At 36.1% G+C, this 16,749-nt stretch overlaps 1 protein-coding gene across 1 annotated transcript in view; it reads left to right on the top strand.

Moving 5' to 3' along the window:
- Positions 1-14,892, top strand: part of GABRA1 (gamma-aminobutyric acid type A receptor subunit alpha1) — a 39,146-nt gene extending 24,254 nt beyond the window's left edge. Inside the window, exons 7-10 of the mRNA XM_082063425.1 lie at positions 3,725-3,868; positions 8,086-8,238; positions 10,755-10,957; positions 14,384-14,892. Of these exons, the coding sequence (XP_081919551.1) occupies positions 3,725-3,868; positions 8,086-8,238; positions 10,755-10,957; positions 14,384-14,692 (809 nt within the window). The 3' untranslated portion in view covers positions 14,693-14,892. The remainder of the gene's footprint in view (positions 1-3,724; positions 3,869-8,085; positions 8,239-10,754; positions 10,958-14,383) is intronic.
- Positions 14,893-16,749: the final 1,857 nt, after the last annotated feature.

Consider the following 16,749-nt stretch of genomic DNA (forward strand, 5'->3'; position numbering starts at 1 on the left):
CCAGGCAGGGTGATAATTTACTTTGGGCTGAATAGCTCTGTGTTTACCATGAGAAAGGACCGATGTTTTGTCTTTAAAGAGCTACTAGACTTAGAGAACAAAAAGCTCATACAAACCCGGAGCATAACTGACAATAATAGTTTACTTCTTGAATGTTACGCTTTCTTACTGCGCTTCCAGTAAATATTTCCAAATCTCCTGGGAACCAGAAGGGGCTGGGCGTAAAGCCTGGCTCCAGCTAAAAACAGAGCAATGGGTGCAATGGGTTCTTGATTAATAACGTGGGATCTGGGCACCTGAGATTCCAGTCAGGTCAGGAGCGATTGCAAGACTGAATTTCTTTGGAAATGCACACTAAAGTGTTTCTGCAGACTGCCTGCTGCTTCTGGGAGGTGGGAAGATGGCTAATCATACATAAAATCTGTTAATGAAAAATTAAACCATCAACAGTTTTTCAACAAATGTGAACTACTAGTCTGAATGTTTATAGACTTGGTAAGACACCACATCGGAGCATCCCCGAGCCACAGCCTGAACACCAGACACTCCCTAGTCTGAGAAGTAGTTCCCATCTTTTTCCTACATGGAATTATTTCTGGCCCAGTGTGTCGCAGACTACTCTGTTGTTGGTTCACATGGTGCATGGCTTTCAAGATTTCTAAGGATCTTGCCTTGACTAAATCACTAAGAGACGCAGAAATTATGAATGAAAAGGGATAAGGATTTGAATACAGCTGCAGAACCACACCACAAAGTAAAAACAAGATAGCAAAAAGATGTGCAAGTCTATCTGCATATCTTTTGCATATCTAAACTGATTTCCTTTTTATCGTGCAAATATTTTTTATCATAATATACATGATTTTCTTATGCGAACAAAATATTCAGTGATATTTCTGATTGAAATACTATTCCTTACATTCAAGTCAGAGGCCATACTGGCATTTCAAGCTCAGAGCACAGGTATGATCTGCTATGCTTTACAGGCTATTTTCATGTTTTGCTTTGAACACTAACTGGCTGTCACGCCAGGTATCCTAAGCAGTACCCAGCAAAACAAGTGACTCCAAATGCTGGGAAGGGCCATAAGACAAAATCAAGGAGTTTTCAGGGAAACTTTGCATTTCCCTGCTGAATTCAGGTGAGCTTCTAGTCTGAGATCCTCATGAGAAGGTGTTCCTTCTGTAACATTGCTTTACCGCAAATACTGCATGGGGAATTAACTGTTCAGAATAGGGTCTTAAAGCTGGACCTCTCCCCTCCTTGTCATCAGATTATATGTCATAATTATCAGGTTATAGAACATTTGTCTCAATATTTTGTTATTCATATAAACAGAAATATCTCCTACGGGACAAATGGCTGGACCCAAGCAACATATGAAAACAGGACTCACCGTTGTACACTTGAGAAAAACAAAAGAAAACAAAACAAAAACCACACACAACAAACAAAAATCCCCAAACCACAAAACCAAACAAGAAATAACCCCCAACAGCAACCCATAGAGTTTTTAATTGCCACTTTTTCATTAGAAATCATATTTAAATACATTTGTGACCAAGTGTGATCAACATTTGTCAATCAACTAAAGCAATTAATCATCATCATCTTAATGGATCAAAAAAAACCAACTGAAAAATACCTCTAATTGTCATGAAAGCCATGCTTTAAGTGCAGACTGTAATATTACATTTAGTAGCTCCCCAAAGTAATGTTTGCCCAGCTCTGTTTGTTATGAATAAAACTAGATAAGAGTTTTTCCATGCCTTCCACTGTTACTCATCACTTGTTGGAGCTGGATCCAGAAAAGCCTCATATGGAGGGAGTTGCACATCACCTGTGGACTCTGTCTGTTCTGTAGAGGCCAGCGAATGTTTGACCCAACTCCAAGACTAAACTGATTTGCCAAAATAAGAGCTTAAGCTAGAGGTTATTCAATGCAAATTCAATATGACAAATGCTGAAGAGATTCTGAAACAACAAAAAGCCATATGTTGGCAAAACAAAACCAGAACGGCAGATGCTCTCCTCAACTCTGACCACAAAAATCTGATTGTCAGTTTCAAACTGAGGCCACTCTGGAAAGCAGCAGCAATAGGAACAAAAAGCTGAGGATGGAAGCTAAACAGAATACCGAATCTGGCATTTACAGAGCAGGGTGAGCTCATTTCCAGCGCTTATGAGTGGACTCCCTTCCCCCAACCCAATGCAGCGGTTTGCAGCAGCGCAGGAAATCAGTCTCTCTCTTCCAAACTACTCTCATGCTCCAGAACAAGTAAAATGCTTCAAAATTAATATTATTATTGTCAGCCCTTTTCTATGTGACTAGATTGGCAAGCCAATTCTTGTACTTACTGTGGCCTTTGTTTTGAACATCAGAATTTTTAAGATATAGATTTGCATTTCCCATTGATTCAGAGAAGCCACGTACGTATATGTTACAGTGCTTTGGGAATATGAAGTCTGAGGGTAAAAGCAGCCTTACGCTTCAATAAAGCAGGATCAAATGCCATGCAATTAATTTACCAGTGCACTCCATCCAACACCACCTCTTCAATTACTGTTATCTCATACATTGCTAAGAAAGTTACTAACTCATAAATGAGGTCAAGGGATCTAGATTCCTCCTTGTCCTTTCCTGCTTGCCAGTCCGGAAAAAAGGGAAGATGTCATCCTGTAGGTGGGAGTCTACTGTCATTTTTAGATGCCCTAAGATGTCCCATCTGGCTTCCAGCTGTCTTTGGTGGGTGCAAAGTTTTTGTAGGTTCTGATCACAGGTTCAGTCCCATACGTGTCTTGGATACTCTTAGATATGAAGAATGACACTAGATGTTTCTATGCAGACAACTGACTCCCACCTTACCTGCTCAGAGCGAGAGCTGTCAGACTCCAGACTACGCAAAATGACAGAAGGACTTTACAACAGGACTGAGACTAAACCAATATATAATTTGATTTCTGAAATAACATAAATAACATTTTAATAACAGCACAAACTACCTGGATGGCATATGTATTATGCTACTGAATTATCTGTATAACATACTAGACTCCTTGGGTTTAAGAGCCCCTAGTGTCTTTCTTTTGCTTTGTTCAAGACTCAAATATGAACTTGAGTGTGAGCACTGCCCAGAAGTAATCAAAGCAAAACCACCAGATTTTGATTCAAACTCACTCGAGCCTCAGAAATGTCTGCTATGCCTGTTACACAGCAAAGACAGTGCAAGGGGGAGATAACCAAATGGAAAGCTCTAGCCAAGATCACTGAAGCCACTCTGAGAAGGACTTATTTTCTTACAGTGGCCCAGACAACATCACACTATGACAAATTGAAAATAGTGGGGCTCATCTTTCTTGATAACAGTTAGAAAAAGAGTTGGAGTCCTTTCATGTCCATGATCTCCACATCTCACTCTCGCTTCCAGTTACTCAGATTTTACATAGGTAGGAGTGATGTAAGGGAGAGAGAGATTTTCATGCCATTAAGGATCAACCTTAATCCAGCCCTATAGTAGATATTTAGCTAATCATTGCATCGATACACCTATAAAATCAGTTATATTTCCCATAGATTAAAAAGTTCCAGTAAGCTAGTTGTGGGTTTCTACAGGTAATTAAAGAGAATTTAATGTTCAAATTACTGTTGAAAATATTTTTCTGATAAAGCTATATAGCAACAGAAGGTGCAAAGCTGAAATGAAATGTATTTCTTTTAAATTAGATGCTTATACCAGAGCAGAGGTCGTGTATGAATGGACACGGGAACCAGCAAGGTCAGTGGTTGTGGCTGAAGACGGCTCTCGATTGAACCAATACGATCTGCTTGGACAAACTGTGGACTCTGGAATTGTACAGTCCAGCACAGGTCTGTGAAAGAGGCTTTTGGGGAAGGGTCATATTTAACTGCCAAAATGTAATTTAGAGCAGGAGGAAAAATATAAAGACCAAAGAGTGAGAAAGGTATATTGTAATATATGAGCTTCAGATTAGGAAAACATGACTCTGAAAAGGTAACACATCCTGGGATTACTTTCTTACTACAACTGCTGGTTAAAATATTTGAATAATTAAAAAGCCCCCTATAGTGACAGATCTAGCCAGAGAAAAACAGTAATTTACATTGTAAAGAAGCACTCCTCACTTCTTTATTGTATTATCTGCTTATTATATAAGCTTAAAAAAATAGTATAATATGAATCCTCAGAGATCGTATTCCTGGAAGCAGTGAAGTTGCTAAAAGCAAGCATATAGTTTCTCAAGGGTGTATTCAGAGAGTGAAAAAAATGTTGTCATCAAATGAAAAGCCATCTGGAATATCCAAACAGGATTTAGGTGTCTTAATGTTAGCATCAGCTTCAAAACTGTTAACAGGACACAGAAATATAGCCGACATTTATAGTATTATATACCTGTAACCTTGAAGCTTGTTAAAGTTTTATTTTTCACTTTGCAGTGTTTGTTTCAAGATTTTATTTTTCAATTAATTTGGAAGGGGCACAAAGACCTAAATACAGTAATAAACTGAGCATTAGGCATGAACAAGCACTGAAAGGGTTGACTACACTGTTCAAGGGACTGAAAGAAGCACAGCGTTAGAAGTTGTATTGCTTTGAACGCACCCAATGTTGTGACCGAACTAGAGAAGTACACTTACACCTGCATAAACCAAACTTTCTAGTGTGTCTTTCATAAAGTCAATGAATATTTACAGAAAAGTAAGTCAAGGCAAACCCTAATTTGTGACTAATTTTTTTATTTAGCTTACCAAAATATATTCATATGCTCTATTAAGCCCCTGAAAATTTCCAGGTTACTTCTTGGAAGATTCTGTTCAGTTGATGTAATCATAAAAGTAAGTAGAATGGTAGTAATAAGGACTTTGTATAAGAACAGTATCAACACAACTGCTCCTATAGATTCACTGCTTCCGTTATTGAGCACAGGCACACGCATCAGACAAAAGAAAAGCGGAGAACTCTTGGCCTGGCCACAGCTAGAAATGTCGCCATTGACTTTCGTGGAGCCCGTAATTCACCCCAGCTGCCCTTTGCTGAAAAGTCAATAGGATTTGTGAGGAACTGCAAGGATCTCGAGCTCTTTGCTCTTTCTGTTCTGAAGCTACTCACTCAGAGGGACCTCGGCAGCCTGGCACTCGGCAGCAATTCTCTCATTGCGTTATAAGGGCAGCAGGATAATCAGAAGAGACTCACAAGCCTGGGAGCATAGCTAAACCAAATACATAACACCAGATATAGTTCAGGGTAATTAGACAGTAATGTGAAAAGCAACCTATAAATTGTTAAGAAAGGCAGATTATACATTTTTAAACAGAACTGAAGGCAAACTTAAGTGTAAAAGTTCTTCATATCTATATCTCGAATCTATTAAATGACTTGGTGAATCCCTAGTCAACATGTGCTTGCAGTTATTCATCTATGCTGGCAATGCAATGTGCAGGTACTAAAGGCTTAAAAATAGTATTCAGTAAACAAATAATAATTATTCTTGCTGCTGCTTTGCTTAAGCAGAGCGTCATCCACTTTTTACTTCTATGAAAGATTCCTGTCACTCTCCAACTACTAACTCATATTGACACAGAAAGAGATTAAAATTATCTTTTTTGTAAGCACCTTAATAGATGCTTAAAGAGCTCATATAAGATTCTATTTCCATAGAATTATTTTGCCACCTTGAAAACATTGCTTTACACTGAAAAATCATCAGGATTTATACTCACAATGGTACATTTTTAATTTTTTTTTCCTGATGATCTGTAAATCTACTGAGAGGATGCTGTTTGTAAGGGTTTTTCTATTGGGTTACATGACATAAGTAGTAAATGACAAATACTTTGTCTTAAATTGATGGCAAGGAATACCTTAATTCCTCCCTATAGTGATACAAAAAGTATAGTCCCTACCTCAAACCTTGTGTCTGATGTGATGCACATTAATTTTAGGTGCTTACCTAATAAGCTGTGTTTCTTACAAATAGTTCATGCAACACTGAGTAATAGGTTTGATGTGACTTTACTGAATTATCAGCTGTTGTCTTCTAAGAACACAAGTTAGTTTACACCACCTGAACATCTGACCCAATGATTCTGATACGCTGTGGAATTACAAACCTTTGAAAACAAAATTACAGCATAATTGCTGGGAAGTTAGACAGTGGTCAGCAGCTGCCACAAATGTGGTTATGCTTTTCAACTAAAAGCCATAAAATGTGGGAAGCTAAAGATACAGTAGATAATGGAGTACTTTCAAGTACTGCATTTATATAAATATATCTCAGATATCTACTATCTTCTAAATGATTGCAGTCCACTGGTACTTTACAGACCTAAAAACATGTTTTGTCTTGTAACTGAACTGCAGGCTTTCTCCTAGGCCTATGCTTTGCCTGGTTTACTCCTCATGGCATTACCTTTAGCTGACTTCTAGCTTGGGCCTGCTGCAATGCTCAACAGATGAGAGTAATCCCTGTCTTTTTAATTGCCTTTATGCTTTGAATCTTGTTCTCATTTTCCAGAGGTTAAAAATACTTTGATAATTTAAGCAGCTAAATAAAGCTTCAGACTACAGTGGCATGTTCACTCTATATTCTTAGCTTGCCATCTACAATCACTGAATTAATTCTGACATACCGTTGTGAGCATTCTGTATCTGATTGCATTAAAATAGCTTCCCACGTGATATTTTAGTAGATAAAATTAAATTATTGGCTCTTCTAGCCAAGGCTGGCACCCTTCATGAGATAATAGTCTCTGGTACAGATGAAAAGAAGGTTGTTTCAGGGAAGGTTAAAGAAAGGTGGGCAAAATTCAAGCAATAATGCCCACTACAGTACTTCTGCCAGTCCTATTTTTGAAATAAAACTTTCCTTGTATATCCTTTGCTTTACCTCTCAATTTATAATTGATTCTCTTTTCCCACTTTGCTACTGTCTTTTATATCAAAACATACCAGGAATATTGTCACATTTTATTTATAAGCTTTCCTCAGGGTTATACATTGAACTAGATTGTTCAAATGAATGTTCTTCTAGACTCTGAATTAAAGAAAAGGGCATTTGACATGCTTGGTGCATAAGCAGTCAATGTCTAGACATGGTTTTTCAATCCAATTTAAGTTTTCCTGAACAAAAGCAAATTTCTCTTTCCAACTGCCTACATTTTAAAATAGAATAACAGTAATTTCACATGTCATCTCTCATCTAGACAGAGGTTTCCATCCAGTTACATGTCTACTTGTCTCTTTCCTAAGATAATGTTTATTGCATAATAAGAAAAATCAATCTACTCAAAAAAAAAAGTCACAACAATAGGTTTTTTCAATCTTTTGATAGTATACTGTTTTTCAAAATCCTTTTTCAATGCTGTAAATAATGATCTGAAAACAAGGCATTATTTGCTGTGCTCTGACAGGTAAGATTTATAGAGTTATATAAACATTTAAGATTCCTTTCAATTGCAATTAGAATACCCAGCTCATATGCTCTTGTAGCACGTAAAAAGTGAGCACCAGTGAAAATATTCTGTGTTATTCTTGCATTGTCCATTTGCTTCAGGAGAGAACAATAATTTAGTAAAGTCCTAAATTAGCAGAACAGGGACACTTAATCTTCAGAGCACATAAAGCACAGACAGTGGTAATGCAGACACAATCACATCAACAATTACATCTTAAGCCTGGCCTGACTGAAACACTTCTGAATGCCTGTCTTGATTTAGTTTTATATGATGTTTACATGTGTATATTATGGTGGGTTTCTATCTTCTAATGGAATAAGACCTTTCACAAGAGCCACCAGTCAATGCAAACTTTCACTCACTAGTCAGCATAGATGAGAAGATGTAGATTTAAATAGAATTTCCCAGAACTGTCTAGTTTTGTATTATTAGTGGAACTTCAGAATCTGTGCTATTGAATGTTTCCCTTAGAGCTGACCCAAGTTGATCTGAGGACTTATTTTTTTTTTACAACAGAGGTAAATATAATTTTTTTAAAAAAAACCTCCCTAGAAAGCCCTCTAATTTGTAATTTATAAAAGCTTTAATGTTCCTGTTTTTCTTCGTTTTAGGGGAATATGTTGTTATGACTACACATTTTCATTTGAAGAGAAAGATTGGTTACTTTGTCATCCAGACCTATCTGCCATGCATCATGACAGTGATACTGTCACAGGTGTCCTTCTGGCTTAACAGAGAATCTGTTCCAGCAAGAACTGTATTTGGTAAGCAACACCAATAACCTACTCAGCAATCATAAGCCAAATAGATTTAAGAAATTTTATAGTAAAACTAGTCATGCGTAACACAACATTGGAGAATAGCATGAGCCTGGACATTGTGCAGTACACACCAGTTAACATGTTTCATTGCAAACATGTAGCAGAAACTGATTTAAGGTCCAAAGTTTTTAAAGTGTTCATAAAAAGAGACCTGAAAAAATCTTAAGCAATCTATTACAGTTTGACTTTTCCAAAACAGTAAGTATAGGAATAAAACATTTCTGACAATGGCAATGACGTTCATGGTTGTAATTGTCCAAAAGGTTTTAATCGATGGGTGTTGGTCATTTGACATCCTTAGGTCCTTTGAAAGTTTTTGTTTTAAAAATCTTTTTCATCATTTTTTGCAGGCTGATGCTAAAGATGTCCTGTTGAAATCACTGACAATTTATTGTGCTTACAATGGTGAATATAGATGCACTCAACAAATGCAATAAGAAGGCAATCTGTTTATACAGTTGGTCCCTAGTGTTTTAAGCACTGCTTGCAAATGCCTATCTTAAAATTAGAAACAAACAACTAGTATATTCTTTGGAGATATTAATCCAAGTCAGGTAAAACCAAAAACCAAATCTTCAGTTAGGGAAAACAGAACATTAGATTTCTGCTATGTGACCTGCTTTTTTGTGATGTTCAGGCAGAAGAACACACAGCCCCGTTGACTTTCACGCTAGTTCCCCCTGTTCAGGGCACAGCTGGGGCAGGACACCATGGGCCATCCTGCTTTGCCAAAAAGAATTTACCCATTTGCACTGGACATAGCAAAGCCACAGAGCCACAAATCCTGATGTTGAGAAACACAGACTCTAAAGCTCTTGTTGAACAAGAGCTATTTTTATTGACCTTTTCTGGCATTCTTCACAGCTGTGTTTTAGTTTCCCAGTGCCTCTGGAAATCAATCACAGCTTGCATAGCCTTAGACCTCATGAACCAAGTAGAGGCTTTCTGTTGATATACGAATGTGCATTTACAGGAGAAAGGTTTAAACCGCAGTATAAGTAAATTAGATTTACATAATATTGTTTACATTAAGATCTAAAATTAGTTCTGAATTTTTATCAACTTCACTGAGAATTAACCTGGGCCTGTTATGAGCTGCTGTAGTCAAAGCTATTGAAATTTTAGATGGTTTACATCTTTGTGAACATGCCATTTAAAAAGAAATATCAGATGATCAGTTTGAAATGGTACTCATTTTCCCTAGGTGGAGAACAAAATTTCCTAGTCTCATAATGAATAATATATATAATTACTGCATGATGTTCAAGCTGCTATCTTCACAGGCTCAAAACCCCACACATTTCCTTTCAGAACACAGTTACTCAGTAAACAGTAGTTGTTTACTGATTATGTATCAAAATAGATTTTTCATTGCTTCATGGCAATGTTTCAGAAAATTTTGCGTGAATGTATATACATACAGAAGCACAACTTACATCTTTTAGACCATTCAGTACCACAGATAATAAAAATCAGAAATCCTGTTTTGCTACTACACAAGAGAAACAAACCCACTAGTAACGAGTCAAAGACAAAATTAGGTTGCCTCTCAGGGAAGAGAAATTGCTTCATCATTAGGCACTTCACACCAGCACGTAAATAAATTGTTCATTTTTTGGCCTATTTTAGACCACTGCACATTTTCACTAACACTCAGCACAGCAAAGACGAACTCGCAAGATACATTCAATACATGACATTGCAGTTGTCAAGGTAACTTGTGGACATGTGATTTGATGTAAATGTCCTGCACTTGCAGATTTATTTTTTTCAAACAGCTGCAAGCAGTGTGAGTTCAGTACAATCCTGCTTGCTCTTTATGGCCAGTTGAGGGAAAAGGTTCATCAGCAGTGAGAAGCTCTAATATCACAAATGCAAATTACATTATCTTTGCTCTTGCATAAATTATTTGCTATTTTCAGGGCATCAGTGAATAAAGGGACAGACAGGACCATCATTTCAAATAAATGCAATATCACATAAAGCTTAGTGCATTTGAGTACAAATTTGAAGGAGCACATACCAAATAAGCTGAATGAAAACAAGCCCTTTTGTTTTCTGCTAAACACCTTAGAACTGCTGCAAGAAAGAACTGAAAAAGTTAAATTGTTACATCTGTAGGACAATTTGCAGGGCATGAACAAGGAACAGCAGCAACGGTTCTCCAAATGCCAGGAAGCTTAAAGTAACATCTAGTCCACAACTCAAAATATTATTTCATTTCACCTTTAAACATATTCTACTACAGAAATGTCAATGAATAAAGGTATAAAAGATGTTTTTAAGATCTGCAACTTCCATAGAACTTGAAATCTGCTATACTCAATTAGAAACTGATCTTAGTTGGGGAAGTTTGTAAGAATTAGGGGGGAAGACTTTCTCATCTATTTTAACAGTTGAGAAGCGAAACACAAAATACAGCCACTAATCCAAAGACACACAAACTGTTTGCTTTCCAGGAGTGACAACTGTCCTGACAATGACCACTCTGAGCATCAGTGCAAGGAATTCGCTCCCCAAGGTTGCCTACGCCACTGCCATGGATTGGTTTATAGCTGTGTGCTACGCCTTTGTGTTTTCTGCGCTCATCGAGTTTGCAACAGTGAATTACTTCACAAAGAGAGGCTACGCATGGGATGGCAAAAGCGTAGTTCCTGAAAAGGTAACGTCGTTTAATATCTATTCAAGCAGGTCATACTATGCCATGCTTGGTCACTATGTAGCGTTTTTTTAGCCCATTAGAAATTCTTGTTATTTAGAATAGTAAGTACCTACTCCAATAGTGTTTCCTCATGTGTTTACACACAGCATTTCTACACATAAACAGTAATTACTTAGACACAGAGTACCTAAATACTACTTCTGACATACCTGATGATATTTAATGTTATTAATAATCAAAAATTTTACTGAGATTTTGACTTGTGCATCTGAGTAGAAAGACAATAAATTAATTTTCTAGTGTTTGAGGAAAAGAAAGTGTGGATACCCCAGTATAAACATAGGAAAAAAATCTTGTGGCTACTGTATCTGATAGTCTTCGAAGGATATCGCTCCCCAACAGGAACTTCAGCAGGATTGCTCTATGATCATGACCAAATATAGCACCACAGGACTTTTTCTTTCCTTCTCTTTGCCTCCAACTATTTCTCTATTTTTAAAAATAAAAATATTATTTTTACTTCTTAGTCAACAGGAGAAATGGATTTGTTTGGGGGAAGTACTGACAGTTGCGTTGGGAGTGTGCAGTCCTGACCCACACCTCCCTGAGTGCAACAGAGACATCACACTGAGTCCCTTTGCTCTGGGATCAGACCTGGTCTGTAAATCGCAGGTGCATCACAAAAATGTTGAGAATGTTTAGGGCATGAAAGAGAAAGCTTTCCATTCCCTATGAGTTATCATGTCAGCTGCTTCTGTAAAGAAGCTTTTTTCTTTTTTTTTTTTTTTGAAAGAGAGATCTTGTAAAAGAGTTTTAACTTGCCTAATTGGTCATTATGAACATTCACAGACTAGAGATTCAGCAGAACAAATATTTGGAGGAGCAGATGTTACTCATTGGTATGTGAATATGTGTATTTAATTCCAAAGTGTGCGCCTATATATACATATATATATATATATTTTTTTTTCTATTTTAGTTGCATAAGTCAGTAAGAAAACAGAAATAAATTTAGGACATATACACAATGACAACTACAATGAAAGTATTGTAGAACAAATGAATGAAGCAGCAAAGCAAAGCAGTAATGAGCTGCTTGGCTGCTGGTGAATATTGAGTTTTCAGTTACTGACGATACTTTCATTGAAAATAATTTGATTCTTCGGTGTGCTCCTATCTTCATGAAATCTATTGCAAAAAATAGGCTGTATTAGTGGAACAAAATCCTTAAATGTTAAATATTGCCTTGTTAATATAACCTACCTTGTAATATAGTTACTATAATAAGCCATTTCATTTGTTTCAAATAAAATTATATTTTCAGAGAAAAAAAACAAACCCCACAACATTATCAACACAATATTTAAACACTGCTTAAAACACTGGAAGATTTATGGCTTTGCATTCCTCAACAGGTAAGGGTCTTTATGCATCATTTGACATAAGCCAGAAAGGACATTCTGGCCCCTGGAAGAGCGGCATTATCTGCAGACATAAGGGAAGGCAGGCAAGGCAAAGTAATGGCAAACAGAGCATCGCACCATAATAAAATTTAGAACTCTAATTAGCTGTCATATTACTTCTTCATAAAGTTGAATTTGACATATGAAACATTAGGACCGTGACTGATGTCAGGACTTTCTGTGGATCAGATTCCTCATGACATTTAAATCTATAGAAAGGGTCTCCTCCAAGACTTCTGTGCAGCAGTTCTTTGCCTGCCAGATTTATTGCTGCTCCCTAAAGTATCTGGTTTCATACTCAGCAAGCATGTAACAGCCTTCCAGCTCAGGAGGAAAAGAGCAGACAGACAACTTAAAAAAAAAAGGTTTTGTTTTTTTTTTTTCAACCTGTTTGTTTTTCCTGTTGAACAGAAATATCCTAAGACAATTTGAAGCTTTTTCTCATCTTCAAGCTAAGCTGAATATTGTAATGAAATCAAGAACATCTACATCATGATCATTACGTGATTCCCTTTTCTTACTAAGCAGCAGAAATGTAACATTTCGGCCGCCATTTCCTTGCTGCATGGGGCTCCAAGCCATCCTTCCACAAGCCTCCCCCCAGGTGCACTGATGCTTTTGCAGATTCCATTCACATTCCCCAGGGTCCCGCAGCAGCCTCTCTGCTCCCTGAAACACTCACCTCTTGAGCAAGTTTATACCAAACCCTGCCCACTGGGTGGTCTATATAGCTATTGATCTGTAGTTGATCTGCCACAAAAAGTACCACGACTACTTAAAAAAAATATTGCCTCTGTGGGACAGCTGCTTCTTGAAAACAGAGAATTCTATTTGCTATCTTGGGAAATGACAGAACAGATCACATTTTGCTGATATTTTTGTTTTAGCCATTTTTTCCCCCATCTAAGAGGATGAAACAGATAACATTTTTCTATTCTTTTTGTGGCAAGTACTGCCTAAAGATTTTCTAAGCTCTTGGGATTTTTTTGTTATCCGTTTTTTTTTTTTTTTTTTCTTGTAATCAGAGGAACTTGGAGCAAAGAGCTGCTTTTCTTTATGCCTCCCCAATGACGCACATCATCTCTCTTTTATGTTAACCCTAGTGCAGTGGCTGGAGGAAGGGTTCAGACTGCCTGCAACAGGGACTGTTGAATTCCAACTCGTAATTTCAGATGTCTAAGATCAAATTTTTTCCTACACGTAGATTGCAGAAGTAGGATACTAGAAAACATAAGAACCTACAGGAAAAATCTAGATATTCTTTCAGATCAATAAATTCTTCTTCACTGAAAGATTTTCAGTCCATCCTTGCTTCAGCAATATAGGCAGGTGGATGCAAAAATCATACAGCTATTGAAGTATGTGCAATGACATTTCAGCCATTATTGATCCAATTAACATGAAATTTCTATTCCATAAAAAGCATATACATTTGGTGTAAACCATTAGTGAACAGCATACTGGCAGCTTTGCATTTTATTAAATAATCTACTCTCTTAGTGCATGATCACATGATTTTTTAATTGTGTGTTTTTATGTATGAAGGATCTTAGAATGCATCCTACAGCATTATTTGTCTTAATATTGGAAAGCTACATTAAGAAATTCAGTGTCTTCTGAAGGTTTTATCCTGGTCAAGAAGCACAGTTGATTGGTTTGTCAATGTTGATTACCATTAAAGACAACTTTGTTGATCTGTGAGACTACCTATCAGTATAAGTCCTCATTACAGTTTATCCATCATCTAATTTGGTTCGACTACTACAAGAAATGTAGATGGATGATTTTTTTTGTCTTCACCCAAATATTTTGCATGAGGTACGTAACCTGACACTAACATCTTTCTTACAGCTTATTACAATTTGTGGCATAAATTGGATTAATTGCAAAGTTTTATAGTGTTTTTTCATAACCTTATCTGTTGAGATGGTAGTGCAAATAAAACATTTTCTTCTTTCTTCAGCCAAAGAAAATAAAGGATCCTCTCATTAAGAAAAACAACACGTACACAGCTGCTGCTACGAGCTATACCCCTAATATTGCAAGGGACCCTGGGCTGGCAACCATTGCTAAAAGTGCAACAATTGAGCCCAAAGAAGTTAAGCCAGAAACAAAACCTGCAGAACCCAAGAAAACTTTTAACAGCGTCAGTAAAATTGATCGACTATCAAGAATAGCCTTCCCTTTGCTTTTTGGAATCTTTAACTTAGTCTACTGGGCTACCTATTTAAACCGGGAGCCCCAGTTAAAAGCTCCAACCCCACATCAATAACTTCATTTATTCATGTAGTTCTGTTTTGTCTTTTGCTCTGGGAATTGCTTCCCGTTTTCACATACAGTAATTCCCATTTGCTTCATTGCCTCTGTCTTAAAGAAAACACTGGTTTCTTTATTTAACAAAAGTTAAAATATAACTGTATATTTTAAAAAGCTGTGTGAAAAAGCTATATACTTTGGAAAAGTCGTTCTGAAAATGGGAAAGAAAGAGTTGTAGAGTAATTAAAAGGGAAAGGGAAACCATTTGTAGATAGCTTAGTACTGAATGTCCCTAAAAGGCATTGTATATGTAAGTGAAAAAGATATTTTTATTCAAAGAATTGCGGGGAGTGGGAAAATATTCTTTATGATGTTCCTGATGCACATACTACACCATACCATTTATTCAACCACTGTTATAATATTTTCAAGGATGTAAAGCTTTCCATTTGCTGAATGCCATAAGATATACTATTTTACTAATCCCTTTTCTCTTCTATATTCCAAACCACCTGACTTATAATATTAAATCATCTTTACAGAAAAAGGAAACCTACTCACTCTAGGTACAGTGTCACTGTAGAGCACATAAGATGTAATAGTAACAAATGCTTTAATCTGCTGTTTTACTGCACTCTCATTCTGAGCATTAAGTTGTCACTAGAATAGATTCAAAAGCAGTTGCACAATCAAGTGCAGATTCCAAGTTCTCTCTATCAGCTGTGTAATCCAAACGATTCCTGGATGCTTTTACAGAGAGCCGTTACTCATCATTATGTTTTAAATAATTAATAAAACAAAAACAAACAGAAAGACCGAAACCACAACAAACCAACAATTTTTGCAAGCTCTAGATACGTTGAATGTATTCTTTTATAAAATGATACATTAAAAAGAAGCTTTAGACTGAGATTTATGGATAGCAGAAAGATAAAATATAGTATTTAAATAATATATGTAAATATGCAGCATGAGATTGTACATTTTTTTACTTTTTTAAAGTTGTGTTCTTAAAACATTGTGTAGGATTCACCTCTTAGCTCTTAATATGTTGTTAAATGCTCAATAAAACATATTTAGAGCCTGAATAAAAAAAACAAACAAAAACAGTGGTACTGGAAAGCCTAAAAAAGTAAATACACACAAAGTACTTGTAATTACTTCCATTTGTAAAGTGGATAAGTGTACAGCAGCTTGCAATCTGACAATGTCATCCAATGTATACTATTAGATTAATGACTGGTCTGCTCAGGTCATGCATAAATACTAAAGTATGGGATTATATTTGGTAGGTAAAAATGGTGAAATATTTGTGAAGACAGAAGTTCATCTGTATATTACTGCTATATTTGCTGATACATAACTGTTACAATAAGTGATGTAATATATGTAGCATTAAATACAAAAAAAGTCATACATAAAAGAATGTACAGGAAAATAGATTTTATTGAGTAAACTTACTACATTTCATTTTTACTGTAGCAATATATTTGTAGGAACAATATGTAAGGGCTTTAAATACGAGATGTCCATTTTGCAGGTATTGTGATCCCTTTAAAAAAAATCCTAGTCAGTATCATTACTGCTGATTCTTAGAAATAAAATTTCAAATAAAGATTTTTCAAAGAGATGGGAAGAATTGTGGATATTTGCAAGCAACAATTAAAAAAACATAGTAAATGGCACTGAATTTCAAAATGATCCTACTCGAGCCTCTAGAGAAAGAGCTTCTGAGAGTCAAATATCATAGCTAATGTTTTCTAAACTTTCTCAAATAAAACAAAAAGTTGACATTATCTACAAAAGGGAATAGTTAATGTTTTATTTAGAGACTTATTTTTTTTAAATAATGCTTCATTGTCTAACATTTAGTCCTGTCTAAACTTGATAAGTTATCTGATTGGATTTTATTTAAAAGGGGATGTTCCATCTTCTGGTATCATGTGTAGATATATGTATAGAAAAAAAATAAACTATGGCTCTTTAACTTCTGTGTACTTGTTTATCTTGTTATTTTTGGCGTTAAACTAGTGTGTTAATTTAGGGCATTTTCTCTTTCTAGCACTTCATAGC

This window comes from Streptopelia decaocto (genome assembly GCF_964273445.1).
Source record: "Streptopelia decaocto genome assembly, chromosome: 12".
In the NCBI taxonomy this organism is placed as follows: Eukaryota; Metazoa; Chordata; class Aves; order Columbiformes; family Columbidae; genus Streptopelia; species Streptopelia decaocto.